Source organism: Lipophrys pholis (genome assembly GCF_963383615.2).
Source record: "Lipophrys pholis genome assembly, chromosome: 7".
Lineage (NCBI taxonomy): Eukaryota > Metazoa > Chordata > Actinopteri > Blenniiformes > Blenniidae > Lipophrys > Lipophrys pholis.
The window spans coordinates 21,935-37,500 of NC_137638.1; the positions used below are offsets into that span (position 1 = coordinate 21,935).

Consider the following 15,566-nt stretch of genomic DNA (forward strand, 5'->3'; position numbering starts at 1 on the left):
TCACATTAATTCACTGCTTGTGCAACGTGCAATCAATTGATCTGCTCTCCTAATCAATATATATAATAATACTGTCTGTGTACATGTCAGTATGTCTAACAGGAGTGAGGGGTGACATGTTGCTCAGCTGTTTGAGAACAGCCAGACAGAACTTCCTACTGGGACCAGGCTGAGGTTCTCCTGCTGGAACAGGCAGGGAACAGAACACTGACTGGTTCTGAGACACTCATTTCTTTATAAATGTAATCTTCTCCACACTGTAACTAAAATAGCCTCCGTTAGATGAACCCAATAGACCTTGATATTGTTGTTGTTGTTTGAGGGCGAGCTTCAGCCAGGGACTAGAGAGAACCACGGCTCCAGCTCATCTATGTCCCAAGTTAATGTTATATGAGCTAAACACAACGACAACAACAATAAATATGTTTGTCCTCCCTGTGGAAGGTAATCCCACGCTGTCCATTGTCCTGATTTTGTCTGTTTGTACAACCAAAAGCAGAACCATGATGCGGTATCGTTGCTGAAGTTCTGACAAATGCCCCTCCCAAGATGGCGGACGCACTGACGTATGTTCCTGCCAGTCTGTGAGGCGTCTAAGTGTATATGTCTATGGCAGTAGTGGTCGAACCGGCGTCTTCGTCTACTCTTTATTATGTCTATGGAGCGTTCTCCAGGCCTGTAGTTCTACCTCCCGGCCTGCAGGAGGCGACAGAGCATTTTACGGCACTCTCCCTGCTAACGTTAGGCTTCGCTTTAGCCTCTGCTGAGCGCTGCTGTGAGTTAAACTCTCTTTGTTTGAACGTTCTCTCTGGAATTACGATGTTTATATGACTCCAATGATGATTTTAATAATCTCCGTGTGATGATAATGTAACCGTGCAGCCGAACCTTGGTGATAAACAGTGAAAGAGGGAAGTCGTTAGCATGTTAGCCTCCGAATGCTCAGTGCCAGACTTCGATATGAAATCGTCTCTTTTGAGGTTTGTTTTCTTCCTGCTCGTCTTTCTTTTCTTTCTGTGAATAAATCAAGACTTAATAGGGCTCAGATAACCCACAAGATACGTTCGGTTACCAAACTGAGCAACTCAACACTTTGTGTGTTAGTTATTTTTAATGTGGGAACAAAGAAAGTTCACTTGTAAATGTGATGAATTCAAGTTTGTTAAAAAACAACAACAAAAGGGCGATTTTACACCACACAGGTGTATGTAGTGTAGAGTATGTAATGTAGTGATCAAGGAAACACAGGTCTAATGTAGTGAACAAGGAGACAGGTCTAATATAGTGAGCAAGGGGACAGGTCTAATGTAGTGAACAAGGGGACAGGTGTAATATAGTGAACAAGGAGACAGGTCTAATGTAGTGAACAAGGGGACAGGTCTAATCTAGTGAACAAGGGGACAGGTCTAATCTAGTGAACAAGGGGACAGGTGTAATGTAGTGAACAAGGGGACAGGTGTAATGTAGTGAACAAGGGGACAGGTCTAATGTAGTGAACAAGGGGACAGGTGTAATCTAGTGAACAAGGGGACAGGTGTAATATAGTGAACAAGGAGACAGGTCTAATGTAGTGAACAAGGGGACAGGTCTAATATAGTGAACAAGGGGACAGGTGTAATCTAGTGAACAAGGGGACAGGTGTAATCTAGTGAACAAGGGGACAGGTGTAATGTAGGGGACAGGTGTAATCTAGTGAACAAGGGGACAGGTGTAATATAGTGAACAAGGAGACAGGTCTAATGTAGTGAACAAGGGGACAGGTCTAATATAGTGAACAAGGGGACAGGTGTAATGTAGTGAACAAGGGGACAGGTGTAATCTAGTGAACAAGGGGACAGGTGTAATGTAGGGGACAGGTCTAATGTAGTGAACAAGGGGACAGGTCTAATGTAGTGAACAAGGGGACAGGTCTAATATAGTGAACAAGGGGACAGGTCTAATATAGTGAACAAGGGGACAGGTGTAATGTAGTGAACAAGGGGACAGGTGTAATCTAGTGAACAAGGGGACAGGTGTAATGTAGTGAACAAGGGGACAGGTGTAATATAGTGAACAAGGGGACAGGTCTAATGTAGTGAACAAGGGGACAGGTCTAATGTAGTGAACAAGGAGACAGGTGTAATGTAGTGAACAAGGGGACAGGTCTAATATAGTGAACAAGGGGACAGGTCTAATGTAGTGAACAAGGGGACAGGTGTAATGTAGTGAACAAGGGGACAGGTCTAATATAGTGAACAAGGGGACAGGTGTAATGTAGTGAACAAGGGGACAAGTCTAATGTAGTGAACAAGGGGACAGGTGTAATGTAGTGAACAAGGGGACAGGCCTAATGTAGTGAACAAGGGGACAGGTGTAATGTAGTGAACAAGGGGACAGGTCTAATGTAGTGAACAAGGAGACAGGTGTAATGTAGTGAACAAGGGGACAGGCCTAATGTAGTGAACAAGGGGACAGGCCTAATGTAGTGAACAAGGGGACAGGTCTAATGTAGTGAACAAGGGGACAGGTGTAATGTAGTGAACAAGGGGACAGGTGTAATGTAGTGAACAAGGGGACAGGTGTAATGTAGTGAACAAGGGGACAGGTGTAATGTAGTGAACAAGGGGACAGGTGTAATGTAGTGAACAAGGGGACAGGTGTAATGTAGTGAACAAGGGGACAGGTGTAATATAGTGAACAAGGGGACAGGTCTAATATAGTGAACAAGGGGACAGGTCTAATGTAGTGAACAAGGGGACAGGTGTAATGTAGTGAACAAGGGGACAGGTCTAATGTAGTGAACAAGGGGACAGGTGTAATGTAGTGAACAAGGGGACAGGTGTAATGTAGTGAACAAGGGGACAGGTGTAATGTAGTGAACAAGGGGACAGGTCTAATATAGTGAACAAGGGGACAGGTCTAATATAGTGAACAAGGGGACAGGTCTAATGTAGTGAACAAGGGGACAGGTGTAATGTAGTGAACAAGGGGACAGGTCTAATATAGTGAACAAGGGGACAGGTGTAATGTAGTGAACAAGGGGACAGGTGTAATGTAGTGAACAAGGGGACAGGTCTAATATAGTGAACAAGGGGACAGGTCTAATATAGTGAACAAGGGGACAGGTCTAATATAGTGAACAAGGGGACAGGTGTAATGTAGTGAACAAGGGGACAGGTGTAATATAGTGAACAAGGGGACAGGTCTAATGTAGTGAACAAGGGGACAGGTGTAATGTAGTGAACAAGGGGACAGGTGTAATGTAGTGAACAAGGGGACAGGTGTAATATAGTGAACAAGGGGACAGGTGTAATATAGTGAACAAGGGGACAGGTGTAATATAGTGAACAAGGGGACAGGTCTAATATAGTGAACAAGGGGACAGGTCTAAAGGCTCCTCCATCCTCCTTTCTGAAGCCATAAGAAGAAGAAGAAGAAGGTTCAGCAGTGACTCAGCCAGCTACTGAACAAAAAGCTGTTTCTGCAGGACGGTTCATACTCCCATAAGAAGCTGCTGAACTCGCAGGCCACGCCCCTCACCGCAGACCACGCCCCCTCACAGCAGGCCACGCCCCTCAACTGCACAGTATATTTCTGTCTTCCAGAGCTTTCAGAACCCCATTCCTCTGAACTGCTCCAGTAATAAAGAGAGCTCTGTCAGAGCGCCATGCTGGTTGGTTTGAACTCCAGGAGCTGACAGCTGTTCGTGATGCGTTCAGGTGCATCACGTAAGCCTGCACTCCCACATTTTAAGGAGCTGCGGCGCTCCTACAGTAGAGAGGTTACAAGCTAAATATGGTTAAAATAAGACTGATGTTCATTAGCGAGCTGGAACACATGAGCAGCACACGGCAGAGCAGAAGTTTAGGCAGAGCAGCTCCTACACAGAACAGCCAGGACGGCTGGAACAGCCCAAACTAGTTTCTTCAGCCAGAAGCTGGAAGAAGGAAATGAGGTCATTTTGTTGGGCAGGACCCCGGAGTGCTGAACTTTGGTCTTGTTCTTATGGAGGATGAAGGGACCTTAATGGAGTGAACAAGGAGATGTCCAGCTGAACTGCTTTATTTTGCATTGACATTTGTTTTTCATCTGCTTTCTACAGAAATGATGATGTCGCAGCTCAAACCAATCAGGATGAGCTCCTGCGGTCATGTGATTCAGGTGGAGGTGTATTGATTGTCATGTTTTGCATATTGGTCAAGTTTGTGGGAGGACCAGCAGTTTAATAATGTGTGTATGTGTCAGGTTTTGCTGTTTTTGACCAGCAGGGGGCAGCAGAGCACGATACAGACAGCAGCAGGTCAGCAGAGGTGATGAAAGCTCCGCCCAGCGGCCTCAGACGCCTGTTGCATCAGTGTGTGTGTGTGTGTGTGTGTGTGAGCTGCTTCTGTGATGTGTGTTGCAGCTGCAAAGCGTCGGCTCGCTGACCGTCACCATCCAGCAGAGCAGCCAGAGCAGAGAGTTTGGACAGACAGAGCGGCGTGTTGGACTGCAGTGCCATGTCTGTAACCTCACCTGTGACTCCCTGCAGGTGAGAGAACCTCCACACTGTCATTGTGGGCGGAGTGCTGAATGCTGAAGTGTCCTTGGGCAAGACACTTAACCCCAAACTGCCCCCATTGGAGTGACAGTGCCTTGCCAATTGTGTGTGTGTGTGTGTGTGTGTGTGAGAGAGAGAGAGTGTGTGTGGGTGAATGTGATGAACCATAAGCTGCTGTCAGCTATATATATATATATATATATATATATATATATGTATATATATATATATATGTACAGTACAGACCAAAAGTTTGGACACCCCTTCTCATTCGAAGAGTTTTCTTTATTTTCATGACTATGGACATTGTAGATTCACACTGAAGCATCAAAACTATGAATTAACACGTGTGGAATTATATACTTAACAAAACAATGTGAAACAAGTGAAAACAGGCCTTATATTCTAGGTTCTTCAAAGTATTACTGCTCTGGATACACTCTGCATTCTCTTGATGAGCTTCAAGAGGTAGTCCCCTGAAAGGTCTTCCAACAGTCTTGAAGGAGTTCCCAGAGATCTTAGCACTTGTTGGCCCTTTTGCCTTCACTCTGCGGTCCAGCTCACCCCAAACCATCTCCACTGGGTTCAGGTCCGGTGACTGTGGAGGCCAGGTCATCTGGTGCAGCACCCCATCACTCTCCTTGGTCAAACAGCCCTTCCACAGCCTGGAGGGGTGTTTGGGGTCATTGTCCTGTTGAAAGATAAATGATGGTCCAACTAAACGCAAAGCGGATGGAATAGTATGCTGGTTCAGTATCCTGGTTCAGTATCCTGGTTCAGTATCCTGGTTCAGTATGCTGGTTCAGTATCCTGGTTCAGTATGCTGGTTCAGTATCCTGGTTCAGTATCCTGGTTCAGTATCCTGGTTCAGTATGCTGGTTCAGTATGCTGGTTCAGTATCCTGGTTCAGTATGCTGGTTCAGTATGCTGGTTCAGTATCCTGGTTCAGTATCCTGGTTCAGTATGCTGGTTCAGTATCCTGGTTCAGTATCCTGGTTCAGTATGCTGGTTCAGTATCCTGGTTCAGTATGCTGGTTCAGTATGCTGGTTCAGTATGCTGGTTCAGCCATGCTGGTTCAGTATCCTGGTTCAGTATCCTGGTTCAGTATCCTGGTTCAGTATGCTGGTTCAGTATGCTGGTTCAGTATCCTGGTTCAGTATCCTGGTTCAGTATCCTGGTTCAGTATCCTGGTTCAGTATGCTGGTTCAGTATGCTGGTTCAGTATGCTGGTTCAGCCATGCTGGTTCAGTATGCTGGTTCAGTATCCTGGTTCAGTATCCTGGTTCAGTATGCTGGTTCAGTATGCTGGTTCAGTATGCTGGTTCAGCCATGCTGGTTCAGTATCCTGGTTCAGCCATGCTGGTTCAGTATCCTGGTTCAGTATCCTGGTTCAGTATGCTGGTTCAGTATGCTGGTTCAGTATTCCTTCCTACAGTGTGAACAGCAAAGCCCCCCCCCACCATCACACCTCCTCCCCCATGCTTCACGGTGGGAACCAGGCATGTCGAGTCCATCCGGTCACCTGTTCTGTCACAAAGAACCAAAGATCTCAGATTTGGACTCTTCAGACCAAAGCCCAGATCTCCACTGGTCTAATGTCCATTCCTTGTGTTCTTTAGCCCAAACAAGTGTCTTCTGCTGGTTGCCTGTCCTTAGCACTGGTTTCCTAGCAGCTCTTCTACCATGAAGACCTGATTCACAGTCTCCTCTTCACAGTTGTTCTAGAGATGTGTCTGCTGCTAGAACTCTGTGTGGCATTGACCTGCTCTCTAATCTGAGCTGCTGTTAACCTGCCAGTTCTGAGGCTGGTGACTCGGATAACTTGTCCTCCACAGCAGAGGAGACTCCTGGTCTTCCTCTCCTGGGGGGTCCTCATGTGAGCCAGTTCCTTTGTAGCTTGATGGTTTTTGTGACTGACTGACCTTCATTTCTTAAAGTACTGACGGTCACTCCTTTTTCTTTACTTACCGTATTTTCACGACTAAAAGGTGCAGTCTCAGTTATGTGTGCCATTACTGCATTTAACACACACATAAGGTGCACCTGCTCATAGGGTGCTGGTTCCACGCCCACACTTCCCCCTTTAACGTTCTCATGGTGTTCCCTACTACGTCCGCTTTACAACAACAACACACACACATAGGGCGCACTGCACCATAGGGCGCGCCGCACCATAGGGCGCGCCGCACCATAGGGCGCGCCGCACCATAGGGCGCGCCGCACCATAGGGCGCGCCGCACCATAGGGCGCCCTGCACCATAGGGCGCGCCGCACCATAGGGCGCGCCGCACCATAGGGCGCCCTGCGCCATAGGGCGCACTGCACCATAGGGCGCCCTGCACCATAGCGCGCGCCGCACCATAGGGCACCCTGCACCATAGGGCGCGCCGCACCATAGGGCGCCCTGCACCATAGGGCGCCCTGCACCATAGGGCGCGCTGCACTGCACCATAGGGCGCGCCGCACATTTTGAAGAAAATACTTTTATGTGCGCCTTACAGTCGTGAAAATACGGTAGCTGCTTGTTTCTTGCCATAATACCAATTCTAACTCTTCAGGAGGACTATCAGCTGTGGATCTACCTGACTCCTGCACAACACACCTGATGGTCCCAACCCCAGTTAGAAGACAAGAAATCCCCCTTATTACACCTGACAGGGCTCACCTGGGGAGTGAAGACCTTTCAGGGGACTACCTCTTGAAGCTCATCAAGAGAATGCAGAGTGTATCCAGAGCAGTAATACTTTGAAGAACCTAGAATATAAGGCCTGTTTTCACTTGTTTCACATTGTTTTGTAAAGTATATATTTCCACATGTGTTGATTCATAGTTTTGATGCTTCAGTGTGAATCATCAAGCATACTATACTGTATATATCTATATCTATATCTATATATATATAACACACACATATATATATATATATATATGTAAATGAGTCCATTTACCATGTCAGTGCTGCAGGTGAGACAACCTCCACTGATTCATCACTAACCCCCACCCCCACCGTTGTGGTCCAGGTCTTTCAGGACCACATGTCAGGACCAGAACACCTGAAGAAACTGCAGGAAGTCACACGACACATCAGTCAGAACACACGTGTTCCTCTGCACAGGTAAACTCTATCATCTCTGACCTGGACCCAGACCCAGACCCAGACCCAGACCTGGACACTATGTTTTCTTCCAGCAGGGGGCGCATTCTTCAAACGCCGCGCTGGTGTGACACCTGTCAGGCTCACTTCAGCGGCAACGTCATCGTCCACCGGCGGACGAACCAACACAAGGTGAGCATCGGGTCAAAGGTCAGGGGTCAAGGTTAGCTGGCAGTGTGTAGGGGTGTGTGTTATCCAGGTGTGTGTGTGTGGGTGTGGGTGTGTTATCCAGATGTGTGTGTGTGGGTGTGTGTGTGTGTGTGTGTGTGGGTGTGTGTGTGGGTGTGGGTGTGGGTGTGGGTGTGGGTGGGTGTGGGTGTGTGTGTGTGTGTGTGTGTGTGTGTGTGTGTGTGTGTGTGTGTGTGTGTGTGTGTGTGTGTGTGTGTGTGTGTGTGTGTGTGTGTGTTATCCAGATGTGTGTGTGTGGGTGTGTGTGTGTGTGTGTGTGTGTGTGTGTGTGTGTTATCCAGATGTGTGGGTGTGTGTGTGTGTGGGTGTGTTATCCAGATGTGTGTGTGTGTGTGTGTGTGGGTGTGTGTGTGTGTGTGTGTGTTATCCAGGTGTGTGTGTGTGTGTGTGTGTGTGTGTGTGTGTGTGTGTGTGTGTGTGTGTTATCCAGGTGTGTGGGTGTGTGTGTGTGTTATCCAGGTGTGTGTGTGTGGGTGTGTTATCCAGATGTGTGTTATCCAGGTGTGTGTGTGTGTGTGTGTGTGTGTGTGTGTGTTATCCAGGTTGTGTGTTATCCAGGTGTGTGTGTGTGTGTGTGTTATCCAGGTGTGTGGGTGTGTGTGTGTGTTATCCAGGTGTGTGTGTGTGGGTGTGTTATCCAGATGTGTGTTATCCAGGTGTGTGTGTGTGTGTGTGTGTGTGTGTGTGTGTGTGTGTGTGTGTGTGTGTGTGTTATCCAGGTTGTGTGTTATCCAGGTGTGTGTGTGTGTTATCCAGGTGTGTGGGTGTGTTATCCAGGTGTGTGTGTGTGTGTGTGTGTGTTATCCAGGTGTGTGTGTGTGTGTTATCCAGGTTGTGTGTGTGTGTGTGTTATCCAGGTGTGTGTGTGTGTGTGTGTGTGTTATCCAGATGTGTGTTATCCAGGTGCGTGTGTGTGTGTGTGTGTGTTATCCAGGTGTGTGTGTGTGTGTTATCCAGGTGTGTGTGTGTGTGTGTGTGTGTTATCCAGGTGTGTGTGTGTGTGTTATCCAGGTGTGTGTGTGTGTGTGTGTGTGTGTGTTATCCAGGTGTCTGTGTGTGTGTGTGTGTGTGTCTGTGTGTGTGTGTGTTATCCAGGTGTGTGTGTGTGTGTGTGTGTGTGTGTTATCCAGGTGTGTGTGTGTTATCCAGGTGTGTGTGTGTGTGTTATCCAGGTGTGTGTGTGTGTTATCCAGGTGTGTGTGTGTGTGTGTGTTATCCAGGTGTGTGTGTGTGTGTTATCCAGGTTGTGTGTGTTATCCAGGTGTGTGTGTGTGTGTGTGTGTGTGTTATCCAGGTGTGTGTGTGTGTGTGTGTGTGTGTGTGTGTGTGTGTGTGTGTGTGTGTTATCCAGGTGTCTGTGTGTGTGTGTGTGTGTTATCAAGGTGTGTGTGTGTGTTATCCAGGTTGTGTGTGTTATCCAGGTGTGTGTGTGTGTGTGTGTGTGTTATCCAGGTGTCTGTGTGTGTGTGTGTGTGTGTGTGTGTGTGTGTGTGTGTGTTATCCAGGTGTGTGTGTGTGTGTTATCCAGGTGTGTGTGTGTGTGTGTGTTATCCAGGTGTGTGTGTGTGTGTTATCCAGGTGTGTGTGTGTGTGTGTGTGTGTTATCCAGGTGTGTGTGTTATCCAGGTGTGTGTGTGTGTTATCCAGGTGTGTGTGTGTGTGTGTGTGTTATCCAAGTGTGTGTGTGTGTGTTATCCAGGTGTGTGTGTGTGTGTTATCCAGGTGTGTGTGTTATCCAGGTGTGTGTGTGTGTGTGTGTGTTATCCAGGTGTGTGTGTGTGTGTGTGTGTGTGTTATCCAGGTGTGTGTGGGTGTTATCCAGGTGTGTGTGTGTGTGTGTGTGTGTTATCCAGGTGTGTGTGGGTGTTATCCAGGTGTGTGTGTGTGTTATCCAGGTGTGTGTGTGTGTGTGTGTGTGTGTTATCCAGGTGTGTGTGTGTGTATGTGTGTTATCCAGGTGTGTGTGTGTGTTATCCAGGTGTGTGTGTGTGTTATCCAGGTGTGTGTGTGTGTGTGTTATCCAGGTGTGTGTGTGTGTGTGTTATCCAGGTGTGTGTGTGTGTTATCCAGGTGTGTGTGTGTGTGTGTTATCCAGGTGTGTGTGTGTGTTATCCAGGTGTGTGTGTGTGTGTGTTATCCAGGTGTGTGTGTGTGTTATCCAGGTGTGTGTGTGTGTGTGTTATCCAGGTGTGTGTGTGTGTTATCCAGGTGTGTGTGTGTGTGTGTTATCCAGGTGTGTGTGTGTGTGTGTTATCCAGGTGTGTGTGTGTGTTATCCAGGTGTGTGTGTGTGTGTGTTATCCAGGTGTGTGTGTGTGTTATCCAGGTGTGTGTGTGTGTGTGTTATCCAGGTGTGTGTGTGTGTTATCCAGGTGTGTAAGCAGCGATGTCGACCGTTCTGTCCGGTGTGTAAACGTTCCTTCAGGACGCCCAGAAAGTTTGTGGAGCACATGAAGTCTGTAGAGCACAAGAAGCAGGTCAGGAAACCCACCTTCCCTGCACACACACACACACACACACACACACACACACACACACACACACACACACACACACACACACACACACACACACACACACACACACACACACACACACACACACACACAGAGGAAGGAAGCAGCTTGTCAGGTGACCCAGCAACACTTCTGACGGAACCTTGTGGATTTAGCTCAGCTTAAAAAACAGAAGCATTTCAAAAGACACCTGGAGACCCCACGTCTCGTGGGACAACCTTGTCCAACCTGCAGCTGCACTAGAACCTGTAGCTCCACTAGAACCTGTAGCTGCACTAGAACCTGCAGCTCCACTAGAACCTGCAGCTCCAGGTCAGACCTGCAGCTCCATGAGAACCTGTAGCTCCAATAGAACCTGCAGCTCCAGGTCAGACCTGGAGCTCCACTAGAACCTGCAGCTCCATGAGAACCTGTAGCTCCACTAGAACCTGCAGCTGCACTAGAACCTGTAGCTCCACTAGAACCTGCAGCTCCAGGTCAGACCTGCAGCTCCACTAGAACCTGCAGCTCCACTAGAACCTGCAGCTCCAGGTCAGACCTGCAGCTCCATGAGAACCTGTAGCTCCACTAGAACCTGCAGCTCCACTAGAACCTGCAGCTCCAGGTCAGACCTGCAGCTCCACTAGAACCTGCAGCTCCATGAGAACCTGTAGCTCCACTAGAACCTGCAGCTGCTCTAGAACCTGTAGCTCCACTAGAACCTGCAGCTCCAGGTCAGACCTGCAGCTCCACTAGAACCTGCAGCTCCAGGTCAGACCTGCAGCTCCATGAGAACCTGTAGCTCCACTAGAACCTGCAGCTGCTCTAGAACCTGTAGCTCCACTAGAACCTGCAGCTCCAGGTCAGACCTGCAGCTCCACTAGAACCTGCAGCTCCACTAGAACCTGTAGCTCCACTAGAACCTGCAGCTCCAGGTCAGACCTGCAGCTCCACTAGAACCTGCAGCTCCACTAGAACCTGCAGCTCCAGGTCAGACCTGCAGCTCCACTAGAACCTGCAGCTCCAGGAGCAGCCTCATGGTCTCTGTGTTAAAGAGCAGCTTGTCATGGTGAACCCGGTGGAAACTGGAGGTTCTAGTGGTCCAGTGGTTTAGTGGTTCTAGTGGTCCAGTGGTTTAGTGGTTCTAGTGGTTTAGTGGTTTAGTGGTTCTAGTGGTTTAGTGGTTCTAGTGGTTTAGTGGTTCTAGTGGTCCGGTGGTCTAGTGGTTTAGTGGTCCAGTGGTTCTAGTGGTTTACTGGTTCTAGTGGTTTAATGGTCCAGTGGTCTAGTGGTTTAGTGGTTCTAGTGTTCCAGTGGTCTAGTGGTCCAGTGTTCCAGTTGTTATCGTGGTCCAGTGGTTTAGTGGTTCTAGTGGTTTAGTGGTTCTAGTGGTTTAGTGGTCCAGTGTTCCAGTGGTTTAGTGGTCCAGTGGTTCTAGTGGTCCAGTGGTTTAGTGGTTCTAGTGGTTTAGTGGTTCTAGTGGTCCAGTGGTTTAGTGGTTCTAGTGGTTTAGTGGTTTAGTGGTCCAGTGTTCCAGTGGTTTAGTGGTTTAGTGGTCCAGTGGTTCTAATGGTTTAGTGGTCCAGTGGTTTAGTGGTCCAGTGGTTCTATTGGTTTAGTGGTCCAGTGGTTTAGTGGTTCTAGTGGTTTAGTGGTTCTAGTGGTCCAGTGGTTTAGTGGTTCTAGTGTTCCAGCGGTTTAGTGGTTTTAGTGGTCCCGCGGTTTAGTGGTTCTAGTGGTCCGGTGGTTTAGTGGTCCAGTGGTTCTAGTGGTTCAGTGGTTTAGTGGTCCAGTGGTTTAGTGGTCCAGTGGTTTAGTGGTTCTAGTGGTTTAGTGGTTCTAGTGGTCCAGTGGTTTAGTGGTTTAGTGGTTCTAGTGGTCCGGTGGTTTAGTGGTCCAGTGGTTCTAGTGGTTTAGTGTTCCAGTGGTCTAGTGGTCCAGTGGTTTAGTGGTCCAGTGGTCTAGTGGTTTAGTGGTTTAGTGGTCTAGTGGTTTAGTCGTCTAGTGGTTCTAGTGGTCCAGCGGTTTAGTGGTTCTAGTGGTCCGGTGGTTTAGTGGTCCAGTGGTCTAGTGGTTTAGTGGTCCAGTGGTTTAGTGGTTCTAGTGGTTCGAGTGGTCCAGTGGTTTAGTGGTTCTAGTGGTTCTAGTGGTCTAGTGGTTCGAGTGGTTCTAGTGGTTCTAGTGGTCCAGTGGTTTAGTGGTTCTAGTGGTCCGGTGGTTTAGTGGTCCAGTGGTCTAGTGGTTTAGTGGTCCAGTGGTTTAGTGGTTCTAGTGGTTCGAGTGGTCCAGTGGTTTAGTGGTTCTAGTGGTTCTAGTGGTTCTAGTGGTCTAGTGGTTTAGTGGTTCTAGTGGTTCTAGTGGTCCAGTGGTTTAGTGGTTCGAGTGGTCCAGTGGTTTAGTGGTTCTAGTGGTTCTAGTGGTTTAGTGGTTCTAGTGGTTCGAGTGGTCCAGTGGTTTAGTGGTTCTAGTGGTTCGAGTGGTCCAGTGGTTCTAGTGGTCCAGTGGTTTAGTGGTTCTAGTGGTTCGAGTGGTCCAGTGGTCCAGTGGTTTAGTGGTTCTAGTGGTCTAGTGGTTTAGTGGTTCTAGTGGTTCGAGTGGTCCAGTGGTTTAGTGGTCCAGTGGTTTAGTGGTTCTAGTGGTTCTAGTGGTCCAGTGCTTTAGTTGTTCTAGTGGTCCAGTGGTCCAGTGGTTTAGTGGTTCTAGTGGTTCTATTGGTCATTGGAATTGAAATAATAATAGAATCAATTATAATTCTTTCAAATTAAAAGATGTATTCTGTGGTCAAAAAGGAATACGCATTAAGCAAAAAGTAGATTTACTGGGTTCTTCCTGTGATCAGAATCGTTATGAAGATCAACTCATTAGTTATTGAGAGTTCTGGTTAACAGACACAGATAGACTCGGGAGTTAACCTGCTCCGGAGGGATTAATAAGACACGTTGTTGGTTGGAGGAAATGTCAGAAGATTTCATTTAGCCTTCACCCTGAATATAGAACGCTTACATATCTTAGGAACTTTGACGTTTTCTGTTCTGTGTTCCCTGGTCAGTGACGGTGTTAGAGGGGTGAACTCCAGCTGTTTAGGGTTAGGGACATGGTACCAGAGGTGGTGCTGTGCTACACGGAGCAGGGTTCTGGTTCATGTCTGGAATCTTATTTGAAGTGACGGAGTTCTTATGATGATATGATGATGGAATAATTCAGACGGTAGAACCTTCTTTCTTCCCCCTCCATCACACTGAGACTCTGTCCCTGTACTCCGTCAGAACAGACTCAGACTGTCCCTGTACTCCGTCAGAACAGACTCAGACTGTCCCTGTACTCCGTCAGAACAGACTCAGACTGTCCCTGTACTCCGTCAGAACAGACTCAGACTGTCCCTGTACTCCGTCAGAACAGACTCAGACTGTCCCTGTACTCCGTCAGAACAGACTCAGACTGTCCCTGTACTCCGTCAGAACAGACTCAGACTGTCCTTGTACTCCGTCAGAACAGACTCAGACTGTCCCTGTACTCCGTCAGAACAGACTCAGACTGTCCCTGTACTCCGTCAGAACAGACTCAGACTGTCCCTGTACTCCGTCAGAACAGACTCAGACTGTCCCTGTACTCCGTCAGAACAGACCACGGTTCCAGACAGGTTCACTTTCACAGTAAAGGAACATCCAGTCGGAAAAGAATTCAATGTGTTGTACAGGTCTGAGACCAAACCCGGGTACAGGTCTGAGACCAAACCCGGGTACAGGTCTGAGACCAAACCCGGGTACAGGTCTGAGACCAAACCCGGGTACAGGTCTGCTGACCTTGCAGTTTTACCTCCATCTCAAACATCCTTCTGCAAAATGTATTGCAGTACAACTAAACTGTCAGAATACTTCAAAAGGAGACCAACACATTTCCAAAGTAGCACTTTAACTAAATCTAATTCTTGGATGAGTGACTAAGACTAAAATGACATTTAAAATTCTAATTAACGCATGCTGGACTCAGCAGGACCTCCACCTGAGCTCTGATTCTACACCCGTCTCCTCCAGGTGCAGCAGGATGCTCAGGAGGAGGAGCTCATCACTGTGGATGCAGTCGGCTGCTTCGAAGGGGAGCAGCAGGGGAGGGAGGAGAAGGAGGTGGAGGAGGAGGAGGAGAAGGTAGAGGAGAAGGAGGTGGAGGAGAAGGAGGAGAAGGAGGAGAAGGTAGAGGAGAAGAAGGTAGAGGAGAAGGAGGTGGAGGAGGAGGGCAAGGAGGAGAAGGTAGAGGAGAAGGAGGTGGAGGAGGAGGAGGAGAAGGTAGAGGAGAAGAAGGTAGAGGAGAAGGAGGTGGAGGAGGAGGGCAAGGAGGAGAAGGTAGAGGAGAAGGAGGTGGAGGAGGAGGAGGAGAAGGTAGAGGAGAAGAAGGTAGAGGAGAAGGAGGTGGAGGAGGAGGGCAAGGAGGAGAAGGTAGAGGAGAAGGAGGTGGAGGAGGAGGGCAAGGAGGAGAAGGAGGTGGAGAAGAAGGTAGAGGAGAAGAAGGTAGAGGAGAAGGAGGTGGAGGAGGGCAAGGAGGAGAAGGAGGTGGAGAAGAAGGTAGAGGAGAAGAAGGTAGAGGAGAAGGAGGTGGAGGAGGGGAAGGAGGTTGAGGGAGTAGAAGTAGCTGAAGAAGGGGTGGAGGACCAAGTGTTAAAGGTGAGCGAGCGCAAACGCACACACACACACACACACACACACACACACACACACACACACACACACACACACACACACACACACACACACACACACACACACACACACACACACACACACACACACACAAAGAGTTAATTGTTCTGAGAGGATGACATGTTGTTACAGACTGAGGACCAACTGGAATTGGGAGGAGGCGGAGCTAATCATGCTGCTTCACCTGGTGCGTTGATAGAGTGACGGAGTGCTGGAGTGACAAAGTGATGGAGTGATGGGGTGACAGAGTGATGGGGTGATGGGGTGACGGAGTGATGGGGTGACAAGGTGATGGGGTGATGGGGTGACAGAGTGATGGGGTGACAGAGTGATGGAGTGATGGGGTGACGGAGTGATGGGGTGACAGAGTGATGGAGTGATGGAATGCAGAGTGATGGGGTGACAGAGTGATGGGGTGACAGAGTGATGGGGTGACAGAGTGACGGGGTGACAGAGTGATGGGGTGACAGAGTGACGGAGTGATGGGGTGACGGAGTGATGGGGTGACAGAGTGA

At 48.5% G+C, this 15,566-nt stretch overlaps 1 protein-coding gene and 1 long non-coding RNA gene across 2 annotated transcripts in view; both read left to right on the top strand.

Moving 5' to 3' along the window:
• Positions 1 to 877: 877 nt before the first annotated feature.
• ciz1b (cdkn1a interacting zinc finger protein 1b) lies at positions 878 to 14,490 on the top strand (the record flags this gene model as incomplete). Its single annotated transcript, XM_080466511.1, has 8 exons — positions 878 to 980; positions 4,082 to 4,140; positions 4,225 to 4,289; positions 4,385 to 4,510; positions 7,541 to 7,635; positions 7,713 to 7,806; positions 10,235 to 10,339; positions 14,392 to 14,490. Coding segments are annotated over exons 1-8 (699 nt in total), but the record flags the coding sequence as incomplete, so codon positions are not given.
• Positions 14,491 to 14,906: 416 nt separating this feature from the next.
• The window catches only part of LOC308112060, a 3,038-nt gene continuing 2,378 nt past the window's right edge, over positions 14,907 to 15,566 (top strand). The window contains exons 1-2 of the long non-coding RNA XR_013935469.1: positions 14,907 to 15,015; positions 15,184 to 15,238. This is a non-coding gene — a long non-coding RNA (uncharacterized lncRNA). The remainder of the gene's footprint in view (positions 15,016 to 15,183; positions 15,239 to 15,566) is intronic.